Raw genomic sequence first — 19,607 nt, forward strand, 5'->3', positions numbered from 1 at the left:
GGTGGTAGAAATATTATAACTGCATATGGCGCTTAACATACCAGGTACACTGTATCGTCTTCAAGTTAAAAGGACACTAGGCTATTTTAGAATTAGTATATAGATATATGGAAATCTTTATTATTATTATTATTATTATTTCCCTGTGTTTTAAATGTTTGTTATCAGAGGCTACATCACATATGAGGAGATGGATACATTGCAGCAAGATTACCAGAAAAGACCAAGACATCTTCTAGTTCTAATACTACTACTACTACTACTACTACTACTACTACTACTACTACTACTACTACTACTACTACTACTACTACTACTACTACTACTACTACCACTACCACTACTACTACTTGTACCGATAGTGGCCTGTAGGGGCGCTATACCAGCTACTGCATGTTGAATGTACAACGTGACCAATAAAGCAGTTTGATGAATGGCGACCAAGTGTGTGTGTGCACATTGATACATGGTACCAGGAGTGGGGTGACACTAGCCTACAAAGATGAATAACATTCGGTCGCCGGACGAGTTGAAGTTAAGTGGAAATGTCCACGAGAACTGGAAAGCTTTCAAGCAAAGTTTTGAGCTGTACGTGTTGGCAATCGGTCTGGAAGAGGCGAAACATGAACGTCGAAGGGTAGCACTGCTTCTCACAGTGGCAGGCAGAGCCGCGAGGGACGTTTTCAACACGTTTCGGTTTCCTGAGGGCGATGACCAAAAGTATGCAGCAGTGCTAGCAAAGTTTGAGGAATATTGCACACCTAGGAAAAACGAGACGTACGAACGGTATGTTTTTCGCAACAGAGTACAGGCCGAGTCAGAATCCATTGAACAGTTTGTCACGGACTTGCGTCTGAAAAGCCAGTCGTGCAACTTTGGCACATTGTGTGACTCGCTAATAAGGGATCAGGTCGTCATCGGCGTTGTCGACAAGAAGGTGAGAATGCAACTGCTCAGAGAATCCAATTTGAGCCTGGAGAAGGCAGTACAAATCTGCCAGGCGTCAGAGAGCGCCAAGATGCAGCTCAAGTCATTCGAGCCCGAACCAGCATCGGTGGTGCATGAGAGAGTGCATGAGAGGGCCGCTAGCAGGTGGAACAGCAAAGGAAAGTCCCGCGCGCCCAGGCCCACAAAGGACACAGACTGTGACAGATGCGGGGGCAGACATGCAGCGAATAACTGCCCGGCTTACGGTGTGGACTGTCGCAAATGCGGTAGGAAGAATCACTACGCCCGATGCTGCCTGTCAAAGAAAGTACAGGTGGTGCAACAAGGCAGCGACACGACCGACACAGACGAGGATGACGAGAAGTGGTTCGTGGGAACTGTGGAGAACGAGGACAATAAGGAGGAGTGGATAGCCAATCTGGAAATCAATGGAACGACAATTCCTCTGAAATTGGACACGGGGGCTCAGGTGAACATACTGACGATGAAAGACTTTAATAAACTGTACAAGAAGCCAAAAGTGCATGTGAAAAAGGTTAATCTGAGAACGTACAATGATGAACCGATTCCTACAAAAGGGGTATGTAGGGTCACACTGTCAAGGAAAGGGCACTCTGTTAATGCTATGTTTGTGTTGGTTGAGGGTGATAGACAGACCATATTAGGTCTGAAATCCTGTGAGAGATTGGGCCTCATCAAAAGAGTGCATGTAATTGACAGGTCTGTAGTGACACCTAGTGGTGCAGCTGAGGAACAGCATGAGACTGTAGCTGACACAGAAAAAATAAGGAAGCAATATAGAGACGTCTTCGGTGGTATAGGATGCCTACCTGGGCAGTACAGAATCCAGTTAAAAGCAAATGCGGAACCTGTCATCCACCCGGCAAGGAAGGTGCCGGTGACCCTTAAAGCTAGGCTGAAAGCAGAACTACAAGCCCTTATAGAGAAGGGCATAGTGAGGAAAGTAGAGGAACCGACTGAGTGGGTCAGTTCTCTGGTGATAGTTGAGAAAAAGAATGGTGACTTGAGGCTCTGTATAGACCCAAAAGACCTGAATAAGTGGATCAAAAGAGAACACTACAAACTACCAACTAACTCAGACATAACTAATGCTATGGCAGGCGCGCGTTTCTTTTCTAAGTTAGACGCATCATCAGGGTTCTATCAGATCGTTCTAGACGAAGACAGCTCCAAACTGTGTACCTTTAACACACCATTTGGAAGGCATTGCTTTCTCCGCTTACCGTTTGGGATATGCTCAGCTCCAGAGGTGTTCCACAAAACAGTGCAGCAGCTGTTTGATGGTATGGAGGGTGTGGGTGTGTTTATTGACGACATAGTGGTCTGGGGCACAACAAAAGAAGAACACGACGAGAGGCTACGCGGGGTGCTAGAACAAGCACGTAAAGCAGGGCTTAAACTGAACAAGTCGAAATGTGAGTTTGGGGTGACAGAGGTTACTTACCTAGGTGACAAGTTGTCCGCGGAAGGGATACAGCCTGATCCAGAGAAAATAAGGGCAATAGTAGAGATGCCAGCGCCAAAAGATAAAACAGACCTGCAAAGAGCATTAGGGTTAGTCAACTACATGGGGAAGTTCATACCAAATCTGTCTGCAAGCTCAAAGGCCCTCCGTAGTCTACTGGAAAAGCAAAACGAATGGCAGTGGGAACACGAACATGCAAATGAGTGGGAGGTGTTAAAGGCCAACCTGATCAAAGAGCCGGTGTTAAAGTACTATGATGTTGACAAACCGGTCAAAGTCTCTACTGATGCATCCAAAGAGGGTCTCGGAGCGGTGCTGCTCCAACGACACGGCACAGAATGGTTTCCCGTCGCTTACGCATCCCGAACGATGTCATCTGCAGAGCGCAACTATGCGCAAATTGAGAAAGAGACATTAGGCGCGGTTTTCGGATGTGAAAAGTTCCATGAATATATCTACGGCAGGGAAATAATACTAGAGACTGATCACAAGCCGCTTATTGCCATTTCCAGAAAGCCACTTGGAGATGCACCGCCACGCATCCAGCGTCTCATGTTACGGCTACAGAAGTACCACATGACGCTCGAGTTCACTCCAGGAAAGTACTTAATAGTGGCAGACGCTCTCAGCAGAGCGAGTTTGAGTGACACGGGCCCGAGCAGCACCGAGCAGGAGGTGCAAATCCATGTGGACTGTGTGAAGGCCCAGCTGCCTGCATCAAATGAGAAATGGGCCCAGTTCGCGCAGGAAACAGCAAGCGACAGAGAGTTGCAGGAGGTCATAGCGGCCATCCTCTCACCAGGAGATGAGGCCAGGATACTGCCAAGTCCGTATCGTCACACTAGAGATGAACTGACAGTGATCGACGGGGTACTCCTTAAAGGTAACAAAATAGTAGTTCCCGGCTCCATGAGACCAGAGATGGCTAAGTTAGCACATGAGGGCCATTTGGGAATAGAGAAAAGCAAGAGGCGGGCTCGTGAGGTACTGTTTTGGCCATACATGAACAGAGATATTGAGACTGTAGTACAGCGATGTGGGATTTGCCAACAGCATAGATATATGCAGCCTAGAGAGCCGCTTCTGCCTCATAGCAAACCAACCGAGCCATGGGAAAAAGTAGGTGCAGACTTATTTCAGCTGAAAGGGAGAGACTATTTAATCATAGTGGACTACCATTCAAACTATCCAGAGTATGCGCTGTTGTCTGATACCACAGCAAAGCAAGTGATCGCTCATTCTAAGTCTATTTTCGCAAGGCACGGTATTCCAGTGACTTTAGTAAGTGATAATGGGCCGCAGTTTAGCTGCCAGGAGTTCGCAGAGTTCGGAAAACAGTATGGATTCAAGCATGTAACCTCAAGCCCACTGTACCCGCAGTCAAATGGTCTAGCGGAAAAGGGAGTGCAAATCGTGAAACGACTGCTAAGGAAAGCAGCGGAAGCGGGTGAGGACCCGTACCTGGCAGTCCTCAACTACAGAGCATCACCGCTGGAAGGTGGCCGCTCACCAGCAGAGTTGCTGATGAACAGGAGGCTCAAGACAAAGCTGCCGTCAGCAGAGCACCTGCTCCAGCGCGCTGACCACCGCACACAGAGAGAGCACCGGTCCACACAGAGAGAGGACCGGTCCAAACGTGCCTATGACAAAAGAGCACGGCCCTTGGGACCTCTTGAACGAGAGGACCTAGTGAGAGTCAGATGCGAAGGAAGATGGGGACCGGTCGCACAGGTCCTTAAAGAGACTGCTCCAAGATCATACGAGGTACTTACCGAGAATGGCAATACAATCCGCAGGAACCGGAGACACCTGTTGAAGATTCCACGCCCAGAACCACAGCCTGCAGAGAATGGCAATGACAGGGAGACTCCGGGAGAGCAAATAGAAGGGGGGCATACTCAATCAGACACGGACAGCCCTCCTGTCGAGTCACCCTCCCCTGGGGTGGAGCGGGTTCAAAGGCCGAGTAGGTCCATTGTCAAACCTAGGAGACTTGTAGAGGAGTGCTAATAACACGCACAGAAAGGGTGGGTTTATTATTTTTATTTAATTTTTTATTGCGGACTTGGAGTTCTGTTCTCAGGGTCATTACTGTTTGTTTCTGGACTCAGGTTATTTGTGAATTGATGCTGTATGGTTCCATTACAGTTTGTTTTCAATGAAAAAAAAAAAAAAAAAAAAAGGGAAGAGTTAAGAGAAGTGTAATAATTGTACTGTTAGAGTACCGTTACATTGTTTATTTGTACAAGCTGGAGAGTACATCTTGAGAATTCTAGTACGTATGCTAAGCTATAGATATAGACTTGTAATATCTGTGAACTGTTATTCTCTGAGATCAACTTCATCTTAATCCTTAGAAAAAGGGAGATGTACCGATAGTGGCCTGTAGGGGCGCTATACCAGCTACTGCATGTTGAATGTACAACGTGACCAATAAAGCAGTTTGATGAATGGCGACCAAGTGTGTGTGTGCACATTGATACACTACTACTACTGCTACTGCTACTGCTACTACTACTACTACTACTACTACTACTACTACTACTACTACTACTACTACTACTACTACTACTACTACTACTACTACTACTACTACTACTACTACTACTACTACTACTACTACTACTACTACTACTACTACTACTACTACTACTACTACTACTACTACTCAGTGATGTGAATAACGGCGTCAAAACAAACGGCGTTACTAACGGCGTTATTTTCCGGTAACGGGTAATCTAATTAATTACTATTTCCAACGTTACAACGCCGTTACCGGTAATTCAATGCGGCGCGTTACTACTGAAGCTTCTCATTGTCATCCGACCTCAGTCACAGCTGCAAAGGTGTTTTTTGTTTGTTTGTTGGTGAGGGGGGAGGGGAGGGGCGAGACAACCACTTAAGTGATCATGATTGGCTATGGTAGAAAGTGAAGTTGTGGATTATCTCAAATCAGGAGGACAAGGGATGGACACTCTTAATGGATTTCCACTGCTAAAGAACATTTCACTCAAATACAATGCAGCCACTCCATCCAGCGCCCCCGTAGAGAGACTGTTTAGCCTGGGGAAGATCGTCTTCACTCCAAAGAGGAACAGGCTCTCTGACCAGAAGTTTGAAACGCTTCTGCTTTTAAGATACAATCACTGGTTTAATGGCTAGGATGGTTAGATGACTGGGTTGGCTGGATGAATGAATGCATGCATGGATGGATGAGTGTTAGGAAGGAGTGTATGGATGAATGAATGTTTAGGAGCTAAAGTTGGATTTGTCCAAGAAATTCATGTCTTACTTTTTCAGTACTACTTTAAAAGCACTTCATATTGTTTAACTGTTTACTTTTGTTGTGTTGAAAATACTTGAAGTTACAGTATGTCTACCAGTTGTCTGAAGTTGTGTGACAGTTTGATTTATTTAATTTACACTACAAAGATTTAAAAGCACTTCATATTGTTAAATGTTTACTTTTGTAATGAAGAAAATACTTGAAGTACAGTATGTCTACCAGTTGTGGTCTGTTGAAGTGCCAGCTCTTTTCCCTTCTTGTTTTTAGTTTTTTTTTCCTAGCACCAGGGGAGCTGTCATGCCAAATCGTGTGCACTGCCAAATCGTATGGAAGGCCATGATCACATAAACCGGCACGTCTCCACACGTCTCCTCTAGGCGTCAATTCCACACGTCGATTTTTAACGTGTCTACGTAGACACGACGATTTCAACGGGCTGTTCCATTCTACTGATGTCTGGGTGTTTCCATTCTACTGATGTCTGGGTGTTTGGCAAACAGCTTTTAGGTGCATTACCAGTTAACTTTATAATAGTTACCTTTAGAACGATGATGCTGTTTAAACAACAAAAGAAGAAGAAGCAACGAGGACTGGTAACATTAAAAGCAGACATAGATTTCGAAATCTATGTATGTTTGTAATGTTACCAGTCCTACCACTAGGCGTCACTATGCCATATATAATGTATATTCTCATGTATATACACATATAATTTTGCTTTCACTTTAGATTAAAGGAGAGATAGATAATACATAGAGAATTGTATGAGAAAAACAATGGTCCAAACAAATAAAGATTTGAAAAATTATGATAACCATCTTATTGTCTTAGTTTAATGTCATTTCAATACTGCTTCAATACTAACGTTGAAATTACAGTCTTAAAACAATAAGTACATCGAAAACATATACACAGAGCATGTATGTTTACACATGTAAGACAAAGAAAATTAGATTTTTCTATTGTCCCCTATTTCCTGGGGCTCATATAGATTTGACTAATTAGTAGATTAGATTAGATCAGCAAATGTCTGTCCAGCGATTGATATGAAGGGGTGAAAAGTAGGGGAGGATGACATTGAAAGACAACATTATGGCCCATTGGCATATGAACATCTAAGCAATATCACACGAGAGGGAGTGCTGTTATACTTAATATCAGCACGGCTGTGATAGGTACGAGGCCGCAGTTCTACAGCGCCATTTATTACTTAACAGTAATAAGCGAGAACAGATTATGATTTGTTTGTTTATTTAATAATTTATTTTGGCAAGGGGACATCACTTTGCTTGACATTTTGGTATCAACTAAGGTAAACAAACTCATAGTCATGTTACATGGTGGCGGATGTTCAGTGCAAAACAAATTTGGTCTTGCCTGAGTAATACACATTCTGATATCTTATCCCCTTTCTCTTATCTTATCCCCTGACTCTTAGTAACGACAACAAGGTACAAGGTTCATTTATTGGCATTCTATAACACAGGGATGCACAATGAGATGCAAGATATAGTCCTTACAGTCCCAGTAGGTCTCAGGTCCTTACAGTCCCAGTAGGTCTCAGGTGTGTGTGTGTGTGTGTGTGTGTGTGTGTGTGTGTGTGTGTGTGTGTGTGTGTGTGTGTGTGTGTGTGTGTGCGTGCGCGTGTGTGTGTGTGTGTGTCCGTGCTCCGTTCTACATCAGCACCAGACAACAACATAGTGCAAAGAAATAATATTTTAAATAAAAAAAGAAAATACTAACTGAGATAGTGTGCAATATTGGCAGTGGCTAGCTAGGCTAGTGGCCAGAGTTCAGTAGTCTGATAGCTTGATGGAAGAAGCTGTCTCTGAGCCTACAGCCCCAGCAGGTCTCTCAGGTCCTCTGACCAGGGTTTGCTGGTTGTCTCCCGTGCCAGACTGAAGACCCAGGGTGATAGAGCATTCAGACAGACAGACAGACAGACAGACCCAGGGTGATAGAGCATTACAAACCGTGGCTCCCAAACTCTTTGTGACTTTGTGACCCTTGGTCTGGGAAAGGTGCTGTCCAAATACATTTTACTTACTTACTTACTTACTTACTTCTGTATCTCTTGCCAGATTGCAGCAGGGTGAACACCCTGTTGCTGGGGTTGGTATTGTTGATAGCAGTGCACACTGAGGTCATTTAATTTTTCAATAAATATAGGCTATATGGGGTGAAAACATAGAAAATGGAATGTACATTTATTTTGAACATTGTTGTGTGACAGTGCTGTGGTTTTTGTAGGCTTGGGACACTGGGTCTCTACAGATTGTTTCTCTATGATAAAGTGTGGGCTATTGCACAACAAACATGACACAATTGGTTATGGAAGGCAAACCTAGGCCACCAACCCCCTCTGTCAGGGGTTCATTTTACTACTTCCTCATCGTCCGACATTGCTAGTCTCACACATTCACTAAATGTGCGGTTGCAATTCGAAAGAAAAGCCCGCAATGCCATCCTCACGAAGTTGGTCTGCTTGTGAAACTTTACTCCCCCGCGAGAAGTTTTCAAATCGGCAATGCCATCCTCACGAAGTTGGTCTGCTTGTGAAACTTTACTCCCCCGCGAGAAGTTTTCAAATCGGCTCGCCTGCAGGGTGTGGCCTTCCATACGTAGCGAAACGTACCCCCTACGCTGTTGTCGACAGCAATGACGCGAAACTCCTCATTAATATGTATGAGTGCCTTGATTCAAGGTCCCTCATTGGCTATGATACGCGAGTCCATTTTAGCGGAGCGGGCGTTCCATAAAATCGTGTGCACGGCCATCAGCGCGTCACGACCTAACGCGTCACGACCAGCTGGCACGCGTCACGACCAGCTGGCGACTGTGACGCGTCAGTCTAGTGTTTTTGAAACCTCCGTTTTGGCCGCCATTAGCGAAAAGCTTTAATTTGGCTCTACAAGTGTTAATATGTCATTTTATGAAGTTTTAATATGTTTTCAGGCGAGAAAGTAACCATATATATTCACAAAATGTATCCGGTTTATCAAAATAACCCTTATATCTATCTGATCTGACGTTAGGAGGGAGTTAGCGATTAGCGATGTTTAGCTTAGCTTAGTTTAACAGAAGTATCTTCACTTTTAACATGACTTCCCGTGGTCGTAGAGGGCTGGTCGACGGCTTAAAATGACCGTGTAGACCTGTAGACCTTATCCAGCTATAGTCTTGTGTTTCTACCCCGGGCATAGCCGGTGTTATTCACGGACAAACACTCCTGTTAGAGTGGTCTGATCAGCAGATCATTTTCTCATAAAGTTGCAAACGCAACTCAGCAATTCAACTTAATAAAAAAAATGCGCGTTTCGTTCAAGATCCATTAGAGTAGGACATGTACAGTTATGATAACTACAGTCATATGTAACTTTTGGACTAGTATAGTAGTTGATATTGTAATAAAACGTGCCAATGTCAGACGATGAACAAACACACCACGAGTCCACACTGATTCAGAAAACAGAATAAACTTTATATATAAATACACAACACTTCAGGGGGATAACGTTTGCAAAAGACAGTGTGTGTCTAGGAGTGTGTGTGACTAGGAGTGTGTGTGACTAGGACAGTGTGTGTCTAGGAGTAGAGAGTGAAACGTGGGCTTAAACACGACTAGACTAGTGTGATCATGTAGTCATATTACTGTGTTAGTAGAAATGATGCGTCTACTACTCTACACAGTGGTTAGTGAAACTGGACCAGTCCGTGTGTGTCGCGAGTATTGAACTTGAGGCTGCGTTCGTAAATTCGCTCTGAGAGCCCCGGAGCGCACACTGGGTTCAACGTCATAAAGGGACCAAGTCATTTGATTGGACAAGAGGCATTCCGTGAGTGCTGATCAGATTTCCAGAGCGTATTTACGAACGCGCCCTGGCTGTCACCCGAACACCGCGAGCTAGCGTAGTGTAGTGTAGTATAGGATGCGTAGTGTAGTGTAGTGTAGGATGGAGAGAGAGAGAGGAGAAGGCAGGGTGGGTGTAGGATGGAGAGAGAGAGAGAAGGCAGGGTAGGTGTAGGATGGAGAGAGGAGAAGGCAGCGTGGGTGTAGGATGGAGAGAGAGAAGGCAGGGTAGGTGTAGGATGGAGAGAGAGAGAAGGCAGGGTGGGTGTAGGATGGAGAGAGAGAGAAGGCAGGGTAGGTGTAGGATGGAGAGAGGAGAAGGCAGGGTGGGTGTAGGATGGAGAGAGAGAGAAGGCAGGGTAGGTGTAGGATGGAGAGAGAGAGAAGGCAGGGTAGGTGTAGGATGGAGAGAGAGAGAAGGCAGGGTAGGTGTAGGATGGAGAGAGAGAGAAGGCAGGGTAGGTGTAGGATGGAGAGAGAGAGAGAAGGCAGGGTAGGTGTAGGATGGAGAGAGAGAGAAGGCAGGGTAGGTGTAGGATGGAGAGAGAGAGAAGGCAGGGTAGGTGTAGGATGGAGAGAGAGAGAAGGCAGGGTAGGTGTAGGATGGAGAGAGGAGAAGGCAGGGTGGGTGTAGGATGGAGAGAGAGAGAAGGCAGGGTAGGTGTAGGATGGAGAGAGAGAGGAGAAGCCTCTCTATGTGTTACCTATGTCCAGTGTACTAGAACCACTCTAACAGGAGTGTTTGTCCGTGAATAACACCGGCTATGCCCGGGGTAGAAACACAAGACTATAGCTGGATAAGGTCTACAGGTCTACACGGTCATTTTAAGCCGTCGACCAGCCCTCTACGACCACGGGAAGTCATGTTAAAAGTGAAGATACTTCTGTTAAACTAAGCTAAGCTAAACATCGCTAATCGCTAACTCCCTCCTAACGTCAGATCAGATAGATATAAGGGTTATTTTGATAAACCGGATACATTTTGTGAATATATATGGTTACTTTCTCGCCTGAAAACATATTAAAACTTCATAAAATGACATATTAACACTTGTAGAGCCAAATTAAAGCTTTTCGCTAATGGCGGCCAAAACGGAGGTTTCAAAAACACTAGACTGACGCGTCACAGTCGCCAGCTGGTCGTGACGCGTGCCAGCTGGTCGTGACGCGTTAGGTCGTGACGCGCTGATGGCCGTGCACACGATTTGGCAGTGCACACGATTTGGCATGACAGTGGGTAAGCTTTTCCTTGTCACATGACTGACCTTAACTTGTCAGCTCTACACCACGGCTAGCCCGCTGCACCGTGCTAAAAAGTAACGCAATAGTTACTTTCCCTAGTAACTAGTTACTTTTATAATGAAGTAATTCAGTTACTAACTCAGTTACTTTTGGGGATAAGTAACTAGTAATTATTTTTTTTAAGTAACGCACCCAACACTGCTACTACTACTACTACTACTACTACTACTACTACTACTACTACTACTACTACTACTACTACTACCACTACCACTACTACTACTACTACTACTACTACTACTACTACTACTACTACTACTACTACTACTACTACTACTACTACTACTACTACTACCACTACTACTACTACTACTACTACTACTACTACTACTACTACTACTACTACTACTACTACTAATATTATTATTACTATATAGCCGTATATATAAGTATATAGCCGTATATATACATATATAGTGCCTTTCACAAACCCAAAGTCGCTTTACAAGGGAATGGGACAGACAGAACAAAGCCAGAGAGACAAACACACAAAACCAGAAACAGTGAAACAGCTTCTACAAATGCTTCTTCTTTACATTCAACACAGCCAGGTCTGTGTGTTGCATGTGAGCAGCTTTCAGATAAGGACAACATTTGTTATTGACCTAGAAACATGTTCTGCAAAGTGTCTCAACAATTTGCCTCATTGTGTAATAAATTACACATCCTGTTAACAATTGTCTCCAGAGTGATCTGTCCTTGCAGTCATGTTTTTTATTCTTGTATAATTATTACATGAAGTCGTTTAGATATATTGAACTACTTTTTACTTTAGTTTGAGAAACTATATTTCTCTCAAGGATAGCTTTGGCGTAGTTTACCTTCTTCAATTGTAAAGTAATTCATAATTTGGTTAACTGCATTTTCTGAGCAGCTTAACTTGGCCATAACCCTAGCCCCAGTCCTAACCCAACTCCAGTCCAAACCATAGAAACAGCCCCAGTTCTAACCCTGGAGAAGAACACTGGAAGAAAACAAAAGACTGCCACCCCCAAACCAACTCCATGCACACTACAAAAATGAATATATTACATTATTATAACTACTTGCGCACTACTGGATTACTTGTATACCACTGGACTACTTAACTACTGTACTGTATTATATTATATTTCATATCATTGTACTCTGCACAGCATTTTTGCACTACTGAAGCCACTGTCAAACCATCACTTAATTACTGTAGGATTACTTATTTTACTTATTCACTTACTTACTCATTATTATTGTGATTTTGTGTCTGAATTCTGCAATGCCAATGTTGAGGAACCAAAGTCTAAGAATGTTACTCTTCTGTACTTGTACAGTGAGATGTAATAAAAGTGATTCTGATTCTAATTCTGATTGTGACTCTAGCTCTAGCCCAACCCTAGCCCCAGACCCAGCCCTAATGGTTCCGGTCCCTGTAGTGGGTTTCACCCCTGAATGTCAGGTGGTCATGTGTTCTGGGCAGGTCCCGTGGTGGCTTCTGGTGGAGTTATCCTCTCTCTGAGACTGTGGTTAGGAGGCTGTTATCTGTGTGTTATCTGCATCTGTAGTCTGGCTAATATTAGACTTGTCTCTCAGCCATGGCCAGCTGATTCCTATTGGAGCATGAGAGAGACTGCTTAGGGATTAGCATCTGAAATTACCCAGTTGGCTTTCCTCCCCATAAATAAAACATGCTCCCCTACCCGCTCTACCGTTCCTAATTAGTGTTTCTGTCCCTCCATCCATCCTTCCTTCTTTCTTTCCGTCCCTCTTTTGTTCCTTCCTCTCTCCCCTTCATCCAACTCTTGAGTATAATGCACTGTTACTGTACACACTGTGTGTATCGTGTGTGATTCCATGTTTGTGTGTTGTGTGCATATTGACTGGTTTGTATGCTGTACTGTACGGCAAATGTCCTCACTGAGGTTAAGGTTATAACGTTGTCTGGTTTAAAATGTGATCTAATTGATCTCTTTTCTCTTCATCCCTCTCTCTCTCTCTCTCCCTCCCTCTCTACAGCTGATTCTGTAGGACCTATCCGTCCACCCCTGTAGGATCTAGCTGTGTGTGACCTGACCATGAGTGTGGTAGCTGTCTTCCCAATGGCCAGTGAGGCCTGCTCCCCCATGATTACCTCCATCACCCCCACCCTGGACCCCACCCTGACCCCCAGCCCCAGGGGTGATGAGGAGGAGGAGGGCGAGACCCCCACAAACCCGGGCCCCAGCGGGGGTAGCCTCCCTGGGTATGGCCTGGCCATGCAGAGGGACCCCACCCCCAGGAGGAACCAGAAGCCCCCTCCTTTGCACACAGGGGCAGACTGGAAGGTGGTCCTCCACCTGCCGGAGATCGAGACGTGGCTGAGGGCGACCACCGAGAGGGTCCGAGACCTCACACACTCTGTGCACCTGGACGACCTCAACAGACATGTGGACGTGCATCTGGTACAGCTCAAGGTACGAGGAGGGAACACACACGTATACATACACACACACACACACACACACACACACACACAGGCTGGATATTGATTCAATACCCTTCTCCCCTACCACGGGTCTCACTCTCCCTCACACAATCAAGAGGAATTGATTGGTGTATGCTCACTCCCTCCAGCCCAGGCTCACATCATCCCAAAGCTTTTACATCTATGAGGGGGAGTGACCACACTAAAGCGGGGTACACACATCCGATTTTCGGATGTCTGAAAACGACAGAAAACGCCCGATTATCAGATGGATCTTAACATTTTCCTATAACAAAATCCTGTGGTGTGAGGTGTGTTAAGAGTCAATTCTCTTCAATTGTGCAATCAACTCTCCCGACAACCGGCTCGGGAAATGGGCGTGGCCGGCAATCGTAAATGTTAAATATGTTCAATACTTACGACCAGAAATCATAGGGTTGCCAGATTGTTTGGTGAAATTAGCGGTTTTAGACTGTGGTTAGGGTGGAAAATGTCATTCCCATCTTTCAACCCTGCTCGCGAGTCCAACTAAACGTGGATGGAATGTAGCCAATCAAGAAGCGAGCTGACTTCTTCTTTTCGTTATTCGGCACTTTATTTGCCCTGTCGCACATGGTTGTCTCGTACAGGTCAGTCAGGGTACTACGTTAGATAATAATAATAATAATAATAATAATAATAATAATAATAATAATAATAATAACTTTATTTGTATAGCGCTTTTCCTGCAAACGTTGCGGCTCCAAGTGCTTTAATCATTATATAATCTTAATTTAATTATTTTGTAATTTAGTTTATTTTATTTATTTAGCACACAAGAGATTGTGCAAGGAGGGAACGAAGCCCAGAAGGCTTGTACATAGTTCCACTCCCGTCAATATTTATGTTTCAAATAAACATCAAGGAACACTTAAGCGGGGTACACACATAAGGAATTTCAAAATCTTAACAGAAATCTTATCTGAGACAGACCCCACACATGAAGAAACAAAATCTTGGATTTGAACAGCCTTGATCTTGTTGTGTGTGGTGTGCGCCAATTTCCCCATTTCAGCACCCCACAGACATAAAGATGTTCGTTACGACAGACTCCAAACTCTCTAGTCTCGTTCCCCACGCTTCTTGATTGGCGAGCAGGGTTCCATCACTGTGAATATGGTGCTCCTTAAAATTACTTTAAAATTGCTTTTATTGAAATAAAACCTATGCTGATTCTGTTCAATCCTTTACTCCCTTTGAGTTTGCGGGATCCGTTTTAAGTAGAATACACACAAAAAATAAAAAAGGAAGAAGCGGGGGGAGGAGGGGTGGGGGCGCTCTCTGATTGGTGCATCTGGGTTGCCAGATGGGAATGACATTTTCCACCCTAACCACAGTCTAAAACCGCTAATTTCACCAAACAATCTGGCAACCCTATGGTTTCTGGTCGGAAGTATTAAACGCATTTCACATTTACGATTGCCGGCCACGCCCATTTTCCGAGCAGGTTGCCGGGAGAGTTGATTGCACAATTGAAGAGAAGTGACTCTTAACACACCTCACACCACAGGATTCTGTTATAGGAAAATGTTAAGATCCATCTGATAACCGGGCGTTTTCTGTCGTTTTCAGACATCCGAAAATCGGGCCAAAACCGACCAAAAACTCCTTATGTGTGTACCCCGCATAAATGCATGTCAATAAGAGAAAATAAACCACAAACAAAATCATATCCATAAAGGCAATATTAAAAGGATGGGTTCACACGAGATTTCTGGCTTGGGGAACGAGACTCTAGAGAGTTTGGAGTCTGTCTTAATTAACGAAAATCTTTATGTCTGTGGGGTGCTGAAATGGGGAAATTGGCGCACACCACACACAACACGATCAAGGCTGTTCAATCCAAGATTTTGTTTCTTCATGTGTGGGGTCTGTCTCAGATAAGATTTCGGATAAGATTTTGAAAATCCTTATGTGTGTACCCCGCTTAGGTGGAAGATGTGAAGTGATTATCTGTTTATATGAGTTAAGCCTGGTGCACATAAAGATTCTCAAAATCTTAACATATTTTTTTATTTGAGAGAGACCCCACACATGAAGATAAAAAGACATGGATTTAACAGTTTTGATCGTATTGTGTGTGGTGTGCTCCGGTATTCCCAATACAGCATACCACATACATAAAGATCTGTCCTATGACAGTCTAGAGTCTCGTTCCCCAAGCCAGAAATCTTGCGTGATCAAACGTGATCTAACATAGTACCCTGACTGACCTGTACGAGGTAGCCATGTGCGACAGGGCAAATGCCGAAGAACGAAAAGAAGAAGTCAGCTCGCTTCTTGATTGGCTTCATTCCATCCAGTCACAATCGGACTCGGGAGCAGGGTTGTCAGATGGGACTGACCATTTCCAGCCTAACGACAGTCTAAAACGGCTAAATCCACCAAAAACCGGCCCATCTGGCAACCCTGCTCCGGAGTTGTCGGGAGTTGCCCACACACAAGAGGACTTTTGATCGTAAATATTGAACATGTTTAATATTTACGATCGTCGGCCTCGACCATTTTCTGAGCAGATTGTTGGGAGAAATTGACTCTTAACACCAGTGGCGGCTGGCCGATAGAGGGCGCTGGGGCGCCGCCCCCACCTTCACAAAAAAAGTTTTTTTTTAAAATAAACATTGTTTATTCACAAAATGCGGCTGATATTCTGTCGGCGCCTATCAGCATTCATTAAAAATCCTCCAATACAATAAACATTTTTATCTGTGTGTGTGTGTGTGTGTGTGTGTGTGTGTGTGTGTGTGTGTGTGTGTGTGTAAAACTCACTGTTAAAATACATAGGGGAGAACGCGGGGGCGCCGGTCAATGGATGTCTATGCCAGGACGAATACTTTTCGTTTACACGTGAGCTGTAGCAGCGCTCCAATTGGCTGTCTCTATTTCTTGGCCAGGGCGCACAAATGTGCGTCCTCCTGAATCTCCTGTTGTATTGCAGACAATGCATTATGCTGAGGACTCCCGACTTCCGGTTTTCCGGACTTCGGGCTTCCGGAGTATTTTAAATGAACATTCGTAATGTCTGTCTCTGATGTTCATGGTCAATTAAATCAGCCTATTTTGTGCAACTAATAATGTTCCCGCTAATGGGTTAACCAAGCAGCCTCGCACCTAACGTGCAAGCACCTATCTTCGAACTATTCATAGCAATATGCGCGGAGCAAGGCGGAGGTACGGGTAAACACGGCTCATGTTCTGTCATCAAAGGTAAGAGTTGGTTTTCTTTAACTCAGCTGATGCATTGTTGTGTTTCTGACATGGTCTGGTTGTGTTTCTGACATGGTCTGGTTGTGTTTCTGACATGGTCTGGTTGTGTTACTGACATGGTCTGGTTGTGTTACAGACATGGTCTGGTTGTGTTTCTGACATGGTCTGGTTGTGTTACTGACATGGTCTGGTTGTGTTACAGACATGGTCTGGTTGTGTTTCTGACATGGTCTGGTTGTGTTTCTGACATGGTCTGGTTGTGATACATCATTGAATGTGTTGACCTGCTGTGATGTGTTGACCACCATCACTCTCCATCATCATCCATCATGTGTCTATGAAATAGATAGTACTGTACTACTGACTGCAGCATTCATCTCTGCTCATTGATGTAGCCATGTCACACAGACACATAGTACACATATTCATCTGCTACCTTTATTAACCTGAGTGTAGCTGTGAGGCCTGTACTAGCCTTGTTGACTAGACTTCCTCCTTGTCTGACACTGGGTATTGGACCGTACCGACGTCCATAGACCGGTCACTCTTCCACCTCAGTGTCTGTAGTTGACAGGGTAACTTCTCCATGGCCCACACGGTCATTTTAAGGGTGAAAGTTGAAATTATACAATGGTTGTAACGCCAGTGCGTGTTTATGCGCGTGCACGCGGAAAAAAACCGTGCACGCGAAAAAAAAACGCGCGCTGCGCGGGCGAAAGAGGACCCCCCCGCCACACTGCTGTGCCCCACCCAAAAATTTTAGCACCAGCCGCCACTGCTTAACACACCTCACACCACAGGATAATCTTGTAGGATAATCTTTAGAGCCATCCGATAATCAGGCATTTGCTATCCTTGGTCGGAAGGGGGAAAATCGGGCTCCCTAAAGAACCTCCTCTCCTCTCCTCTACTCTACCCTCTTCTCCTCTCTACCCTCTCCTCTCCTTTCCTCTCCTCTACCTTCCTCTCTTCTCCTCTCATCTCCTCTCCTAGACGAGCTAATCAATTAGCGTTAACAGTCTTATTGGATTCTGGACTCTGGTCCGCTAATTAAAACAGGAAATGGATGCTTAGATGTTTAGATACTGAATGATGATTAGTCCAATTGCAGTCAGAGCCGTAGAGAGTCACTGAGGATGATGTGAAGTTATGGAGAGTCAGAGCACCAGAGAGTCACTGAGGATGATGTGGTGTTATGGAGAGTCAGAGCACCAGAGAGTCACTGAGGATGATGTGGTGTTATGGAGAGTCAGAACACCAGAGAGTCACTGAGGATGATGTGGTGTTATGGAGAGTCAGAGCACCAGAGACTCACTGAGGATGATGTGGTGTTAGGGGAGGCTGGTGGTGGTATAAATGGTATCAAACTAATCAAAACTAATGTGTTTCTACATCCACCAGCCTCTCCAGTTTGGTATTCCTGGAGAGGAAGGATGTATTTTGAGAGAATTAGGATTTGGGTTTGTGGTGTGAGGCTCAGTGCTGTCTGACCTATGCATTGAGTGGCGTGAAAGTGAGGCTTATCTCCTGAATGGGCAACTGTCAGGAAATCTCTTGTGTCTAGAGAAACTCTGTACAGTGTGAACACTCCTGTAACTACTGGGGCCTCATTTATAGAAAGTACTTAGATCAAATTTTGATCTTACCCGTGTCGTACGTAGAAAACCACGCCAACGTAGTGATTTATACAATTTCAACGTGAGTCAATTTGACCGTGGAAACGATCGTAGCTCTACGTCGTGTATTGACCTTGCGTACGCACATTACCTACTGGTTATGCAGAGTTATTACAGGCATGTGAGCCGCACTGCCTAAACTGTAATTCATGTGAAGTGAACGTGACTCGTAATAAAATTAACGATGTTGTTATCAGCCGAGAAAATTAGTTTAAATCAAGATTTAAAGGGAACTGATGTTTATGATTGTATTTCAGTCTTCCTTTATATTCCTCCGGAGCTGTCATGCCCTTCAACATGCCTAATGCGCTAAATTATAGGCTACTGGACTTTTCTCCGGTGTCTCCGGTGTCTGGGAGTGAGCAGCCATATTTTCAATGTCACCTGATAAGAATAAGACCATTATATTATTACAGTATAAGCATTTGCCTGGTTAGTTGTCATGCAACTGAATCAGTGCATCAGCACTGAAGTTGAGGGGGGATGAGGGGGGGGTGGCATCCCCCCTGAAATAAAAACGGTCAAAATCATCCCTTTTCTAAAACTGCCATCCCCCGTTTCCATCCCTTATGTCATTTTATCAATGAACGTGGTATTACTGCTATTTCAACATTTAGTTTTGCTCATATTGAGTAACATACTGTGGGCACGCACACACGCAATGACACTTTTACCAAGTCACTGACGGTGTTGGGGATGCTAAAATTGTTCTCATAATGATCAAATCCACCATCCCCCTGATTTTCTTTTACAACTTGAGTACTAAGTACAAGCATTTGCCTGGTTAGTTGTCTTGATCAAACGTTACAAATGCAACTTACCGAGAAGCCACCCTTCTCTGCCCTCTCCTGCTCACTTGGCTCAATTCAGCCGCTATAATTGAGCCGCTATCACAGGGCGTAAATACAAAGTTCATTCTCAAGTATATTTGGTATTTATAGACTTTAGTACGTACGCAATTTTAAACGAGCGCAGCCCGTTTTATAAATAATGCTTACGTCCGTTTAGAAAAATGTGCTTACGTGCAAGTCAAAGATGACGTTCAAGTACTTTTTTATAAATGAGGCCCCTGCACACCTGTCCGCCTGTCTGTCTGTCGGTCTGCCTGCTGTCTGTCTGTCGGTCGGTCGGTTGGCCTGCCTGCTGTCTGTCTGTCTGTCTGTCTGTCTGTCTGACCGCCTGTCTGTCTATCGGCCTGCTGTCTGTCTGTCTTTCTGTCTCTCTGTCTGTCTGTCCTGTCCGCCTGTCTGTCTGTCCGCCTGTCTGTCTGCCAGTCTGACAGTGAGACTGACAGTGAGACTAGTGAGCTGTGCTCACGTCTGTCATCTGATACAGTGCTGCTTTATAAGCCTCGACAATAATTACAATAATAATTA

The 19,607-nt window shown here is 44.6% G+C and overlaps 1 protein-coding gene across 1 annotated transcript in view; it reads left to right on the forward strand.

Moving 5' to 3' along the window:
• Positions 1–502: 502 nt before the first annotated feature.
• akap6 (A kinase (PRKA) anchor protein 6) overlaps positions 503–19,607 on the forward strand; it is a gene marked incomplete at both ends in the record, with an annotated part of 211,527 nt that continues 192,422 nt past the window's right edge. The window contains 4 exons of the mRNA XM_080527377.1: positions 503–1,417; positions 3,002–3,418; positions 3,815–4,123; positions 12,897–13,298. Coding sequence (XP_080383503.1) covers positions 503–1,417; positions 3,002–3,418; positions 3,815–4,123; positions 12,897–13,298 — 2,043 coding nt within the window. The remainder of the gene's footprint in view (positions 1,418–3,001; positions 3,419–3,814; positions 4,124–12,896; positions 13,299–19,607) is intronic.

This window comes from Nansenia antarctica (genome assembly GCF_963989245.1).
Source record: "Nansenia antarctica genome assembly, chromosome: 3".
Taxonomy (NCBI): Eukaryota; Metazoa; Chordata; class Actinopteri; order Argentiniformes; family Microstomatidae; genus Nansenia; species Nansenia antarctica.